Raw genomic sequence first — 14170 nt, forward strand, 5'->3', positions numbered from 1 at the left:
AGGAAAAATATATTATTTTAAGTGGGCTTAATTTGCCTAGATTTGAATTCTGTGTGATTAACTAGATATGTGACCTTGGGGAAATTAACCACTTTGTGCCTGTGTTTCTTTATCCATACGGTGGGGTGATCATAGTGCTTTCCTGGCCAGGTTTTCATAGGTACCAAGTGAATTGCTTAGAGCAGCACCAGGGGCATGGTGCCCTCCCCTCAGCTATTATTGTTTCATGTTTTTCACTTGCTACTTTCAGTTTTCACTTTTAATAAAGCATTCTGAGGTAATAAAATGGTATAGAGGCACATAAATTTTAATAGTCATATAGTATCCTTCTGTGTAGATTTTTTTTTTTTCATGGTGCTGGGGGTTGAACCCAGGGCCTTGTGCATGCGACGCAAGCACTCTACCAACTGAGCTGTATCCCCAGCCCTGTGTAGATATTCTTTGATTTATTTAAACACTGCAAATGAGCATACTTGTACCTATTTTTCTTTTCATTTGCCCACCTATCTTGTTAGAATAACCCCTAGAAATGGAATCACTGACTAAAAGCACATATCCTTTAAAAAATTGTATGCAAATAACCTAACTTAAATTAAAAATGGATTTTTTTTTCTTTTGGCTGTTTGGGGGACCCCCGTTTTGCTGCTTCACTTTTTTTTTTTTTTTTTTTAAGGAACCCTTTTGAAATAGAGCATTACTTCTTTTTGTTTGTTTGTTTAGTTATAGAAAGACACAATACCTTTATTTTATTTTTATGTGGTGCTGAGAATCGAACCCAGTGCCTCCAGCATGCTAGGCAAGCGCTCTGCCACTGAGCCACAACCCCAGCCCTACTGCTTCACTTTTGTACACTTGATTTTCAAAGCCTGGTTTTAAATATCTCAAATCCAGATCTGCATTGTATCCTGGAATGTTTAAGTTATGGTTTACATTACTACTCTGCTGAAACCTGTTACATACTTACTTTTTGTTTCTTTCTCTTTTCCCTGCCCTATTAGGGAAAAAAATGCCCAGGGGCACTGTAGCACTGAGTTGCTGAGGCTGGCCACATATTTGCAGTCCTCCTGCCTCAGCCTCTCCAGTCACTAGGATTATAGGCCTCCACCACCTCACCTAGCCAACAGTAGTGTCTTAACTAAGTCATTATATTCTTTAGGTTTTCTAATTGGCTAGAAGGCTTTCTGTTGAGAAGGCAGAATTTCCAGCCAGAAATAATATGATTGACTGTGTGAAGGAAAACAGGTGATGAGTAGCCCTTTTGATGACAGTACCTTGGGAAATGAGGGTAGAGATAATGAACTTTGAACTCACAGTCCTCCTGCCCCAGCCTCCCAGGGATAATGAACTCTTGAAGTAGTTCAGCTAGTATCTCAAAAGGACCTCATTGCCATAGTCAGATCCCATTGAATTGGTGTCTTTTCTATCAGGAAAGTACCCTAAATGCTGATGCACAGAGTACTATTACATGCCCACCGCGTACTCTGAGAACTGGTGTCTATTCCATCTTCCCACCCTTCAGACTTTGTAAGCAACAACGTTAAAGCAGCCTGAGTGGGGTTTTTTAAGCCATGTTGTCATACCAGTTGCTGAAGAGGGAAGCCAAACTGTCCATCTAATTTGGAACCTCTCAGCTTCTATTAGATTGATACTTCTGCTCAAGGTTTCCTTTAAAAAAAAAAAAAAAATGGGCCCTGCAGCTTTAAGAACAAGAACAAGTTTTTTTAAAAAATAGCTCAGTATTAGTCACGCGTGGAGGCTCAATGCCTACAATGCTCTACTTGGGAGGCTGAGACTGAAGGATCCACAAGTTTCAGATGGGCCTTGACAACTTAGTGAGACCTGGGGATTACTATTGTGAACTTTTTTCAACAATTGTTTTTTCTTTTTTTTTTTTTTCCCCTTCCTTTCTCTTTTTATCTTTCTGTCCATACCAGGGATGCTCTACCACTAAGCTACATCTGCAGTCCTTTATTTATTTATTTATTTATTTTGATTTTTATTTTGAGACAGGGTTTCCCTACATTGCTGAGGGTCTCACTAACTTGCTGAGGTTGGCCTTGAACTTGGAATCCTCCTACCTCACTGGGATTACAGGTGTGTACCACCACACCTGGTGTGAGGCTTTGATTCAAACTACAATAAAAAGAGGTGGGGATGCAGCTCAGTGGTAGAGTGCTCGCCTAGCCTAGCATGTTTGAGGCCTTGGCTTCAAATCTCATTACCACAAGATGGAAAGACAAAATTTTTCTTTCCAGTATTTACTAACACCTGGATATTAGGACAGCTTATTTGGTCTTGAGCCAAATAAAGGTGACAAGTAGAAGTAGGGATTGGGGAAAATATCAAATGTTATTTCAAAGACAAAAGAACTAAAAATTTGTGTTCCTGGGCTGGTGATGTGGCTCAAGCGGTGGCGCGCTCGCCTGGCATGCGTGCGGCCCGGGTTCGATCCTCAGCACCACATACAAACAAAGATGTTGTGTCCGCCAGTAACTAAAAAATAAATATTAAAATTCTCTCTCTCTCTCTCTCTCTCTCTCTCTCTCTCTCTTAAAAAAAAAAAAAATGTGTTCCTCTGAAACATTTGTCTTCTCTAATGTTTTCTAACATAAGCCAAATTTCTGTTCTTTCAAAATGCGGTCTCTGTAGCTCAAAGTTCAGCCTGGATAGCCTTAGAAGCCGTTCTTGGTGTGAAGCCTGTGGTTTCATCAGAGTCCCTTCACATCAGGCCTTGGAAGTCTGCCCATTTGTGCTAGTCTGAGACTCTAGCTAGGAGGGGCCTAGAGGTCACCATATTGACATTTGACTCACAGGACATAAGAACTTTATTTTGCCTCCTTTTTTACCCATTTGGTAGCAGCATTTTAAAATTATTTTGTTTATTTTTTGTGATACTGGGGATCAAATCCAGGGCCTCCTACATGCTAGGCAAGTTCCCTACACTGAGTCATACATTTATTGAGCACCTGCTATGTACTATGTACTTTCTATGCTAAGTGCTTTGAATATAATACAGATGCTGCTCAATGTATGATAGAGTCACATCCCAATAAATGCATTGTAAGTTGAAAGTATCATAGGTCGAAAATGCACTTAATTAATTACCTCACCCTCGGGGCTGGGGTTGTGGCTCAGTGGTAAAGTGCTCATCTAGCACTTGCGAGGCCCTGGGTTTGATCCTCAGCACCACATAAAAATAAATAAAATAAAGGTATTGTGTCCAACTACAAATAAAAAATAAATATTTTTTAAAAATTACCTCACTCACTAAACACCACAGCATAGCAACACAACATACTATGGAGGATCAGTTGTTTGCCCTCACATTCATGTAGCTGACTGGGAGCTGAGGTTCACTGCCACTGCCCAGCATCTCAAGCATTATTCCACATATTGCTAGCCTTGGAACAGATGAAAAAATGGAAGTGGGCTTTCTACTGAATGGCTGTCACTTTAGCACCCACTAGGAAATTAAAAAAATTATGAGTCAAACCATTTTAAGTTGAACTAGGGAATCTCTGTATTTAGTAATTCAAAACAGACTTATGAGGGGCTGGGGATGTGGCTCAAGCGGTAGCGCGCTCACCTGGCATGCGTGCGGCCTGGGTTCGATCCTCAGCACCACGTACAAACAAAAAATGTTGTGTCCGCCGATAACTAAAAAATAAACATTAAAAAATTCTCTCTCTCTCTCTCTCTCTCTCTCTCTCTCTCTCTCTCTGTCTCTTTTAAAAAAAAAAAAAAACAGACTTATGAGATAGGTACTTTGATCTCTGATTTCAGGTGAGCTAGTTGAACCTGAGAGGAGCTAAGTAACTGCCCTCTAATTCAGGGTTCTCTGTTAATTAAAAAAATGTGTAAATGAGTGGTGTTTTTCTCAGACCTGCAAACCAGTTTCGTCTCTCTCTTTCTCCTATTCTTTAGTAGTGGTTTCCATTTGATCATTTTTCCAGGGCTTGTGGTATGATGCTGAGTTTTAAGCATGGTGTTATTGACTCTCCTAGGGTCCTACCCTTCCCCAAAGGCCGGAGCAACCCTGGTTGTGTACAAGGACCTGCTAGTACTCTTTGGTGGCTGGACACGGCCAAGCCCTTATCCTCTACACCAACCGGAGAGATTCTTTGATGAAATACACACCTACTCGCCCTCTAAAAACTGGTAAGCCAAAAGATAACCTTTAAATCTGGAAGGCAATGTTTTAAGTTATTGGATTCTTTATCTGTTTTGTGTCCAGAAACTGTTGGAGGCCAGGCATGGTAGCACATAGCTGTCATCCCAGCATCTGGGGAGGCAGAGACAGGAAGCTCATGAGTTCAAAGCCAGCCTCAGCAACTTAGCGAGGCCCTAAATAACTCAGTGAGACCCTGTCTGTAAATAAAATACAGAATACGGCTGGGGATGGGGCTCAGTGGTTGAGTGCCCGAGTTCAATCCCTGGTACCAAAAAAAAAAAAAAAAACTTGGAGAAATTGAAGAAAAGCCATGGACATTTCCCAGGAGGGGGAAAGGGGAAATGTATGTATACCCAGATTTTGCCTGTACTATCAGAGGATTTTCAGGACCCCTAGAACTTAAGTTAAGAACCTTTCTTCTTCTCCTTTCTTCTTTCTTCTTCATGCTCTTGGGATCAAACCCAGGGCCTCATGCATGCTTAGGTAAGTGCTTTACCACTGAGCCATATCCCAGCCCAAGAACTCTTTTTCCAAAGAGAAAAAGTAAAGGGGGTTTGCTCCTCTCTTAAAAAAAATGAATGAGCCAGTTGAAGAAGAGGGAGCTCTTCAGCCTTGGCTGGTAGTTCCCCTTAAGTGGTACAGAGCCACATGATTCCATCTGTTCTGCTTTGTCCCCAAGATGGATCTCAGCTGTTTTTCAGACATATCTTCTTGAAATGACAGCATCCCCTCTTCCATATAATGGAAAACTTAGAATGTGGTTCTTGGCAGGTGGTGTTCTTTCAGCACATCGGGCTGAAGAGGCCAAGAAGTCACGATTGCGTCCCTTGCCATTGATTTCTCATCTCTGTACTTTATCTCTAGACCAGCCACATTCAGAACTTGAAAGTGAATATAACTTTAAGACAGTTGTGTCATCTTCCTTTTATTATCCTAATAACATCTGCTGAAGGTGATGGGATTATCATTTTTGAGTGTTGCGTGCTTAACTGATTTTTTGCTTTAAGTCTATAAAATCAGAAGCAGATGAAGCTGGACATGGTGGCACGTGCCTGTGAGTCCCAGCTACACAGGAGGCTGAGGACTGGGCAGCTTAGCAAGACCCCATCTCAGAAAACAGAAGCAGATGGTGCTGACTTCTCGGTTTCCTCCTGTTTGATTTGTTTGCATTAGGTGGAATTGCATTGTGACAACCCATGGGCCACCTCCCATGGCCGGCCACTCCTCCTGTGTGATAGATGATAAAATGATCGTCTTTGGTGGCTCTTTAGGATCCCGGCAAATGTAAGTATATTTGATTTGCTCCATGTTAACTTGAAGGTAAAATAATCATGAGAATAACAGCTCAGAAAAGTGAACTAGACACTAGGTACAATGTTCCTCAGCATAGTTGAAATTAATCCAGATAGTCATCTCACCTTGACATTTTATTCTGTGATTCTCAGTCGCAGACCAGTAAGTTGGAAAGCTTGTCCTATAAAGTCAGGGGCGAATCAGATCTCTTTCTGTTGGACATGCGTACAGTAGGATCCAGTTCTGATTGAACTCCAATTCTGCTATACTGTGCCTACAGAAGGCCACCTTTCAGAAAGCAGGGTGCTTTTCCTTGCCCTACTTGACTACATAGCTTAGGCCCCTTTTAGAGAAGAAAGAGGGGTAGACAGGACAAGTAGAAATTGGGATGGGTTGGAAGAGTGGATAGAAGCAAGGGAATTATGTCAGGTATGTGACATTTCTTTGACATACACAACCACTCACTGTCCTCTCCACACTGGCCATTTCAGGCCAGTCATGAGCCAGAGCCATCATCTGCAGTGCTATGTATCTGATTCAGCAGCTGCTGCAATACTGGTCATTTCTTCTGTTCTATCAGCTGGAGTGGATGGGCTGCCAGCAGTGAAGTCAAGCCAAACCCATCTCTTTCCCCCTGACAGCACCTGCCATCTTCATATATTCTGTCCATCATGGAGAGAGACTAAAGGAGCTACCCTCCAAATGAGAGGGTTCAGGATTTAAGTTGAGGAGCTTGTGTAGGATCCTGTGTATGAACAGAGGACCATGAAGAGATGGCCATAAAATAGACTGCCATCCAGGAGTCTGTCCTGCCGTGCTGGTCTTTTGAGAGTTGGAGATGCCAGTGTGTCCTTGATAAAAGTGATGCTTTCTTTAGCCATTATGAAACTATTTTTGTAACCAGAATCAATAAAGCTTTTAACCCCCAGACAATGATAGAGCTGCCTTTTGAATCATTTTTCTCTTCCTGTTTTTTGTTGTTTTGTCGTTGTTATTGTTTAGAATAATTACAGTTCGATCAGTAGCTGTTTCCTCTGTCACTAATTACCAGGTCTCAAGATGAGTTCTAGGGACAGCAGGGGAAGGAACATAGTTTTAAGTGCTAACTATAAGCATGGCACTTTGCTGGACTTATTTATAAATATAACTTCATTTATATCTGCTCTTTAGAGTAGCAGTGTTTCTCTTTGATAGTAAGGAAACCAGAGTTAAAGAAAGTTAAGGTTTTTGTTCAGGCTGCAAGCTGTGATTCATAGTTGTCTTTCTGGTTCTGCACTCTGAGGAGACCATCTGAAGCCTCCCCTAGGCCAGTCTGGGTGAGTGGGAGAGTGGTGTGAGTTTACTACTGGGCACAGGCATCTGAAGTTCCCTGACCACCATTGTCACCCTGGGAGCTCCCAACCTCCTTCCTCATCCTTCTGTCCTTTTCTCACAGGAGCAATGATGTCTGGGTCCTTGACCTCGAGCAGTGGGCATGGTCCAAGCCGAACATCTCTGGCCCTAGTCCTCATCCTCGAGGTGGCCAATCTCAGGTGCTCAGGAATTAAAATAACTATTCCGCAAACTCTGTAGCGTCTTTCAGTTAGGATGGGAGAGGGAGGAGGGAGTCAGGTAAGATGCCAGTATGCACCAAGCCAAAGAGAATTTATCATTCTTTTTTACTAGTGTTTATTTTTTGGCTTTTAATGGGTTGTATTATTTATAGTGGCTTTATATTATGCCTTGTCCCTAAGCATTTTCATTTCTCAAAGAGAACCCTTCATTTTAAGTGGCTTGAGACTCTCATGTTAATATTTGACCAACAAAGAATGGATCCATTCAGGTGAATTGTCAGTAATTTGGTCAGAGGGATCAGATTTGACCTGGTTTGGGGAGAATGGGGAGCTTATGGTAACTAGAACACTCTTTTGGGGAGCTGGGGATGCTATTTCTGTATATCACTAGAGCATGGGAAGTCAGATAGCTATGTGTGTAAATTTATTTTAAATTTCTTCCCCTCCCCAGATTGTCATAGATGATGCAACTATCTTAATCCTTGGAGGGTGTGGTGGTCCCAATGCTGTGAGTATTGCTTGTGGCATTCCCATACACATGTTACTAAATGTTCAAAACTTGCTTCCCCTATCTTCTGTAAGAGTAGGCAGGCCAGACACAGTGCACGAGCCCATGATCCCAGCAACGAGGGGGGCTGAGGCAGGAGGATAGCAAATTCAAGGCCAGCCTCAGTAATTTAGCAAAGCCCTAAACAACTTTGCAAGAACCTGTCTCAAAATAAAAAGGGCTGGGGATATATGGCTCAGTGGCTCAGCACCCCTTGGTACTGAGTTTCCAGTACCAAGAAATAAAAAGAGTAGACAAGACTTTTCCATGGTATTTTTATTTAGAAAGTGCCTTTTCCGCTTGGATATATAGCCTTCATTTTCTCTGGCCTTTTTTCCCGTTCTTTTTGGGTGTTGAGAGATGCTTTTAATTAGATATTTGTCTCTTGAATATTCATATCTATATTCTTCCTATTCCTTCTTAAGCTCTAAGGTTTGCTGCTATCATGTTTTCAAAGGCAAAGGGGCAGAGAGAGAAAAAAGCAGGTCGGTAACTGCCAGAGTCCACATGGAATTTACTTTAAAAGCAGATTCATAAAGTTGCAGGCATCTATTGTCAAACCCTTTCCTGCACCCCACTATCCACACACACAAAACCAGTTAGTTAATTCATGGATCACAAACACAGTTCTGTGTGTCAGACCAATCCATGGTAATGTAAATGAATGAATGAATGAATGTATAATTGAACAAATAACTGAGGGCTTTGTTATTCTTTCTGACCAGCCCACACACTTTCTAGACCAGACAGTATAGCTTGAGACTGCAGCTCTGTATGTGTGTAGCAGATGCCACACCTGAGTCCTGTTGTTGGTCCTTTTCTTACAGCTATTTAAGGATGCTTGGTTGTTGCACATGCATTCAGGTCCCTGGGCCTGGCAGCCACTCAAGGTAGAAAATGAAGATCACGGGGCTCCAGAATTGTGGTGCCATCCAGCCTGCCGGGTAAGCCAGGAACTGACAGGCCAGCAGAAGGAGAGATTCTAAACTGGAAAAACAAATTAATTTGACAAATTTTAAAGGAAAACTTACAGAATAGAAAACACTTTGGTGTCACAAAGAGGTGCTGTCAGCCAAGCACAGAGGCACACTCCTATAATCCCAGCTACTCAGAAGCCTGAGGCAGGAGGATCATGAGTTCAAGGCCAGTATGAGCAACTTAGCAAGACCCTGTCTCAAAAAATAAAAAAAAAGTGAAAATCATAGCTCCTTTGCCATCTCTCGCATATATGAGCCACTAGATGGGAAAACATAAGTGGGCTAAGTGACCCCACTCATCCTCTAAGTCCTGACTTAAAGCATTTCTTATCTATGAAATCTTCCCCCAAGTCTTACAAACAAAACTATTTGCTCCCTCCACTCTGCTGTACTAACGTACAGACGTAACTAATAATATGTGTCACACCAGGGCCGCAGTTGCTGCTGCATCTGCCTTTCTGTCCTAGAGAGCAGTCTGCATCATTTGTATCTCTAGATCATTTCCCTTCCATATCTCAAGGCTACAGAATGCCTGGTGAGTTCCAGATGCCTGTGTTTAAATGTTTGGTGGTTGAATGATGAGAATTATGGAAGAGTCTGTGAGCACAGGTCCTTTGTCTTCCAGGTGGGACAGTGCGTGGTGGTCTTCAGCCAGGCTCCTAGTGGGAGAGCCCCCCTCAGCCCCAGTTTGAACTCTCGTCCATCACCTATTAGTGCCACTCCTCCAGCCCTGGTCCCCGAAACCCGAGAGTACCGCTCCCAGTCTCCAGTAAGGAGTATGGATGAAGCGCCATGTGTTAACGGCCGCTGGGGAACGCTGAGGCCCAGGGCTCAGAGGCAGACTCCCTCAGGTTCCCGGGAAGGGAGCCTCTCCCCAGCCAGAGGAGATGGCTCTCCCATCCTCAATGGCGGGAGTTTATCTCCAGGAACAGCAGCTGTTGGTGGTTCTTCCTTGGACAGCCCTGTACAGGCCATATCACCAAGCACTCCGTCTGCCTCTGAAGGATATGACTTAAAAATGGGACTTTCTTTGGCCCCCCGACGAGGGTCTTTACCAGATCAAAAAGATCTGAGATTGGGGTCAATAGATCTGAATTGGGACCTGAAACCTGCTTCTGGTAGCAATCATGTGGATGGTATGGACAACAGGACGGTTACAGGGAGTGTGAGACACCCTCCAGAACAGACCAATGGTGTCCATACCCCTCCACATGTGGCCAGCGCCCTTGCAGGGGCTGTCTCCCCTGGTGCCCTGCGTCGGAGTCTGGAAGCCATCAAAGCAATGTCATCCAAGGGCCCCTCAGCCTCTGCAGCACTAAGCCCTCCTCTTGGGTCTTCTCCAGGCTCCCCTGGGAGCCAGAGCCTGAGCAGTGGAGAAACAGTGCCCATACCCCGCCCAGGGCCTGCCCAAGGAGATGGACATTCCTTACCCCCCATTGCCCGCCGCCTGGGCCACCACCCTCCACAGTCCCTCAATGTTGGCAAACCCCTGTACCAGAGTATGAACTGCAAGCCCATGCAGATGTACGTGCTGGACATCAAAGACACCAAGGAGAAGGGGCGGGTCAAATGGAAAGTGTTTAATAGCAGCTCTGTGGTCGGGCCTCCTGAAACCAGCCTGCATACAGTGGTACAAGGCAGGGGCGAACTCATCATATTCGGAGGACTCATGGACAAGAAGCAGAATGTGAAGTACTACCCAAAAACAAACGCCTTGTACTTTGTACGAGCAAAGAGATAATGTGTTCAAAACCCCTTTCCCCTCTGTGGCTTTTAATTTGGAGTTTTCCAGTGTGTGAGCATTTGGACTGAGAATTGGGAAAACAGCATTACTCCCCAAAACCAAAACTCCAATTCCCAGCCTACTCATGCCAGGCTGGGATCAAATCTCCATTAAGAAAAAAAATTATATATGAAAATATATATATATATATATTATATAGCCAACTTTGTTTACAAAAAAGGGAGAGAGCTCCGTCCTGTTCAGATAAAATTGTTGCTGTGTTTTAGCAGAGGCTGTGCTGCCTTTTTCTACTTTGCTGTTAAATAGACCAAGAAGTTAGGGAACAGACTAACAATCGGTAATGTTCCAAAAGAAACTGAAGAGCCCCTGTAAATCTTTACGTGGCCTTCTCAGAATTGGAAAACGGAAGGGCATAGACAAGATGCAAAGGATTTCAGCCCCCGCCCCCGTGCAACAGGTGCTGGCAGGGTAAAAGTAACTTAAAGAAAACTGTCCTTCCCCTTCTATTAAAACCGCAGAGGACCTGTGACAGCTCTGCAGAGATGCCCTGTATCTGGTTTCCTTCTGCCCTCTGACTGAGGGAAGTCCCTCAGCAGGGGATCTGTTCCACATGTGCCAGGATCATCTTGAAATAATGTTTCCGACATCTGTCTGCCTAGTGTCCATTGGTCTTTTGACTGCTCCCTGCATGTCTCAGAAAACGTGGTATCTGATTGTGGAATTTTCTGACAATCGTATTTGGTTGCAAGTTGCCAAAAACCATATTTGTTCTCCTTTTCCTTCTTTAGAATCAGTCCTCCTTGCTGCCTTACCCTGTTTATAGGCTGCTTTATTCCCAACCACCCCCATTTTGTTTGTTTGCATATGGATTTTTTAAAGCTCTGAAACCTTTCTCACTGTCTTTTCTTTTACAAAGCTCGGGTGCCTGGAGAAAACAGAACACTTTCCCTGGTGTTACTAGGAGGCCAGTGTCATGAAGAATCCTTAAACCCTCAAGACACTGGGTTTCCCCTGTGGGCTTCTCTTACTTCCAAAGCACATTGGGCACACCTGTCCATGTTTGTGGAATGTGAAATTTGATCCTGGAAGGGAATCCTCACAATAGTTCCTTCCAGAAATGTTTTTTCCCCCTGTGACATGTCATCTGCCTGGCGACTGGGTTGAGCGTCATGTTCTTGACCTTTGTGACACATGGCTGACCTGGGGAGCAGATCCATCCTCTTATTCATGCATCACCCAAGCAGGGCTTGGACTTAGACTTTCCTTCATTTCTGAGATAAGGTGCACCCTAGTAGCACATTTTTTTGGTTAAAACAGAAAGTTGCAGGTCACTAGTCTAAACCAAGGCCTGGACATAGGAGATGTCAAAGTAAGTTTATTTCAAGTGGCACCATTAAAATATGGATTTTTGGCAATTTATCCTCAGTGGATAAAGGACTTTAATTTTGTCCTTAGGGCCTAAATTTTAAAACATGTTTCTCACCCCCACGCTCGTTTTCTTGTTAGCATTTCCCAAGCACAGACCAGGGCTGCAGCTGGCCCTGAGTCCTGGCTCTTAGCCAGTGCTTAGCCGTCTGATAAGTGTTTTCTCCGGTTACATCATGATGAACCCTTCCCTTAGCCATTTACTCTGCCTTCGTGGTCTTTGTGGGACAGGCCCCTTGGTGCCAAGCCCAGCAAAGGCCCTTTCATAGGGAGAGGTATGTGTTCCAAAAACTGCTGTACGTGCTCCCTCAGATGAGGAAATGACCATGTGCCTACTTCCTGCAGTATCCCACTACTCCAAGCCACTACTCGGCTTTCCAACTCCCCCGCTCTGCAGCTGTGGCCAGTCCCTCCCTGGCCAAGACCATCTAATCATGTGGGGTCTTGATTCACAAAGCGAAGCCAGCCCAGAAGATCAGCAATTTCTGCATTGCTGCTGCTACTGCTGCTGCTGAACCTTGGTCATGACATTGTGTTTGTGCATGGACAGTGCCTCCAAACTTAGTCCTACTTCGATATCAACTACTCGGAAGCCTGAAAATTCAGAATCTCCACTTTGTAATCTTTCCCTTTGTCCTGTGGCCTTCTTAACCTAGCTGTAAGCTGTTGGTTCCTTCTACTTTCCCCAAGTAGCAGGCAGCGGAAATGCTGGTCCTCTTAGAAAATAACCCAATTGCTCTGAACTCCATGGCACCCCAGTGTTACCCACGCTGCTGGGAACCAGACTGTCCGTTTACAGCCCTGAGAGAAAAATCTGCCTCATCCGCACCCGGTGGCTCCTGGGCACTGAGGGCCTTTGCTGTGGGAAGGCGACTCAGCACAGTCAAGGTGATGGTCTCCTCAGCTCTGGCAAGGCCACACGCACAGTGAGACTTCAGGTGTCTCGGCTGAGGTGAGTGTGCCCACAGTGTCCTCAGATCAGATTTGACCACGACTCCGTTTCGATGGTGATAACAATTTTGTCTTAAAATTGACTGAAAGAAAGGAGACAAAATACTTTTTTTAAACCCTCAGGAGCACCTAGCAAATATTTAACAGTATTTAAGTATTTAAAATACATCTTGTTTCTACTTGAAGCTTTAACCCTTCCATTCCTGCAAGTGTGCCTTTGAGAGCCCCAGGTGATAACTGTCTTCACCCGTCACCACATTGACCTCATGTAGGAATTTTAGTCTCTTCTACCTTCTTGAACAGAGCTTCCTGTTCTCATCCCACATCGTGCAGCGGAGAGCATTTTGTGTTGTCCCAGTTTCCACCCTTCCTCCACACTTGGATGGTGGACTCTTCAACCCTGCCCTGCCCCCATATTTGGGAGCACCAATTAGGTGTCAAAAGAAGTTTAAATTTTGTTTTTAAGGCAATACTGGGCTTACTCTCCTCCTACCCTCTGTGGGTTTGATTTTAATGTTTGAGTTGCATAGCAAGAGCTGAAACCATGAACTGTGTGGGAACTGTGTTGTAACTCTAAAGAAGAGGAGGAAGAAAGAAATCCATATGAGATGCTTGACTTTGAGGACAGAAAGCCACTGGCCTACGGAGAGCAAGGGGACATCCCCTTCCTTCACCTTGTCTTTCTGGATTTTCTTCTGCTTCGCTTGCTTCCTTCCCTTTCAAAGTGATGTACCTGGTTGGTTTGTCTGTCCGTCCTTGTCCTTGTGGTGGTCCTGGCATGGTGATGTGCTCTGCTTTGCATTATCTATGGTCTCACCAGCGCACAAGTCAGTGGGGAGGATCTGAACGTGCCCGGGGGCCAGGAAGCCTATGCTCGGGAAGCCTCCCTGGAACTGCAGAAGGCATGTTCTGCATGTCACCAGTGTGTGGCTCCCTTTCACCCTGTTCATCGTGAACGTGAGCAGACCTTAGTGTTGGCTCTGGTGTACTCTCTCCCTGCTCTGCTCCCCTCCCACCAACCAGGGTTCATGTCAGTGCACCCATCGTGCCTGGCAAAGCTGGTGCTGTGAGTGATGTTTCCCATACGACTCAGGGCTGCCAGGTGGCTCCCCCTGAGACAGTCATTTTAGGCACATAACAGTGTAGGAATGAAATGGATTTCATGGATATTTAAATCTGTCAGTTTCATTTTTTGTTAATGTTTTCCCCCAATGACTTTTTAGCAATTTAACAAATAAAACAAAATGGACAGAATTGTCATAACTGTTTTTTTATTAGGTACAGAAAAGAAAAAGTGCTGTGCTGGGAAGCATTTGGGATTGGAGGTTGATGTTAGAAGCAAAGTCATTGGCAAGGTGCTCTGTGTCCTCTAGGAGAGCTGTGTTCCTTGTCCCTTTCCTGGAACAACTGTTTAATAAGCCACTGTCTCCTGAGGGCTTGGTGTTGCAGAGCCTCTGTCCTGCTCTACAGGGAGACCCAAGGTGTGCTATGAGCTTGGAGTGGTGGCCC

General features: G+C 44.4%; 1 protein-coding gene across 2 annotated transcripts in view; it reads left to right on the forward strand.

The window, feature by feature from the left end:
- The window catches only part of Fbxo42 (F-box protein 42), a 102509-nt gene extending 88594 nt beyond the window's left edge, over positions 1–13915 (forward strand). For both annotated transcript variants that reach the window (XM_048816258.1, XM_015485651.2), the window contains exons 5-10: positions 4005–4158; positions 5345–5455; positions 6900–6996; positions 7469–7525; positions 8392–8508; positions 9167–13915. In XM_048816258.1, the coding sequence (XP_048672215.1) occupies positions 4005–4158; positions 5345–5455; positions 6900–6996; positions 7469–7525; positions 8392–8508; positions 9167–10282 (1652 nt within the window). In that variant the 3' untranslated portion in view covers positions 10283–13915. The remainder of the gene's footprint in view (positions 1–4004; positions 4159–5344; positions 5456–6899; positions 6997–7468; positions 7526–8391; positions 8509–9166) is intronic.
- Positions 13916–14170: the final 255 nt, after the last annotated feature.

Source organism: Marmota marmota, unplaced genomic scaffold, assembly GCF_001458135.2.
Source record: "Marmota marmota marmota unplaced genomic scaffold, marMar, whole genome shotgun sequence".
NCBI classification, from domain to species: Eukaryota; Metazoa; Chordata; class Mammalia; order Rodentia; family Sciuridae; genus Marmota; species Marmota marmota.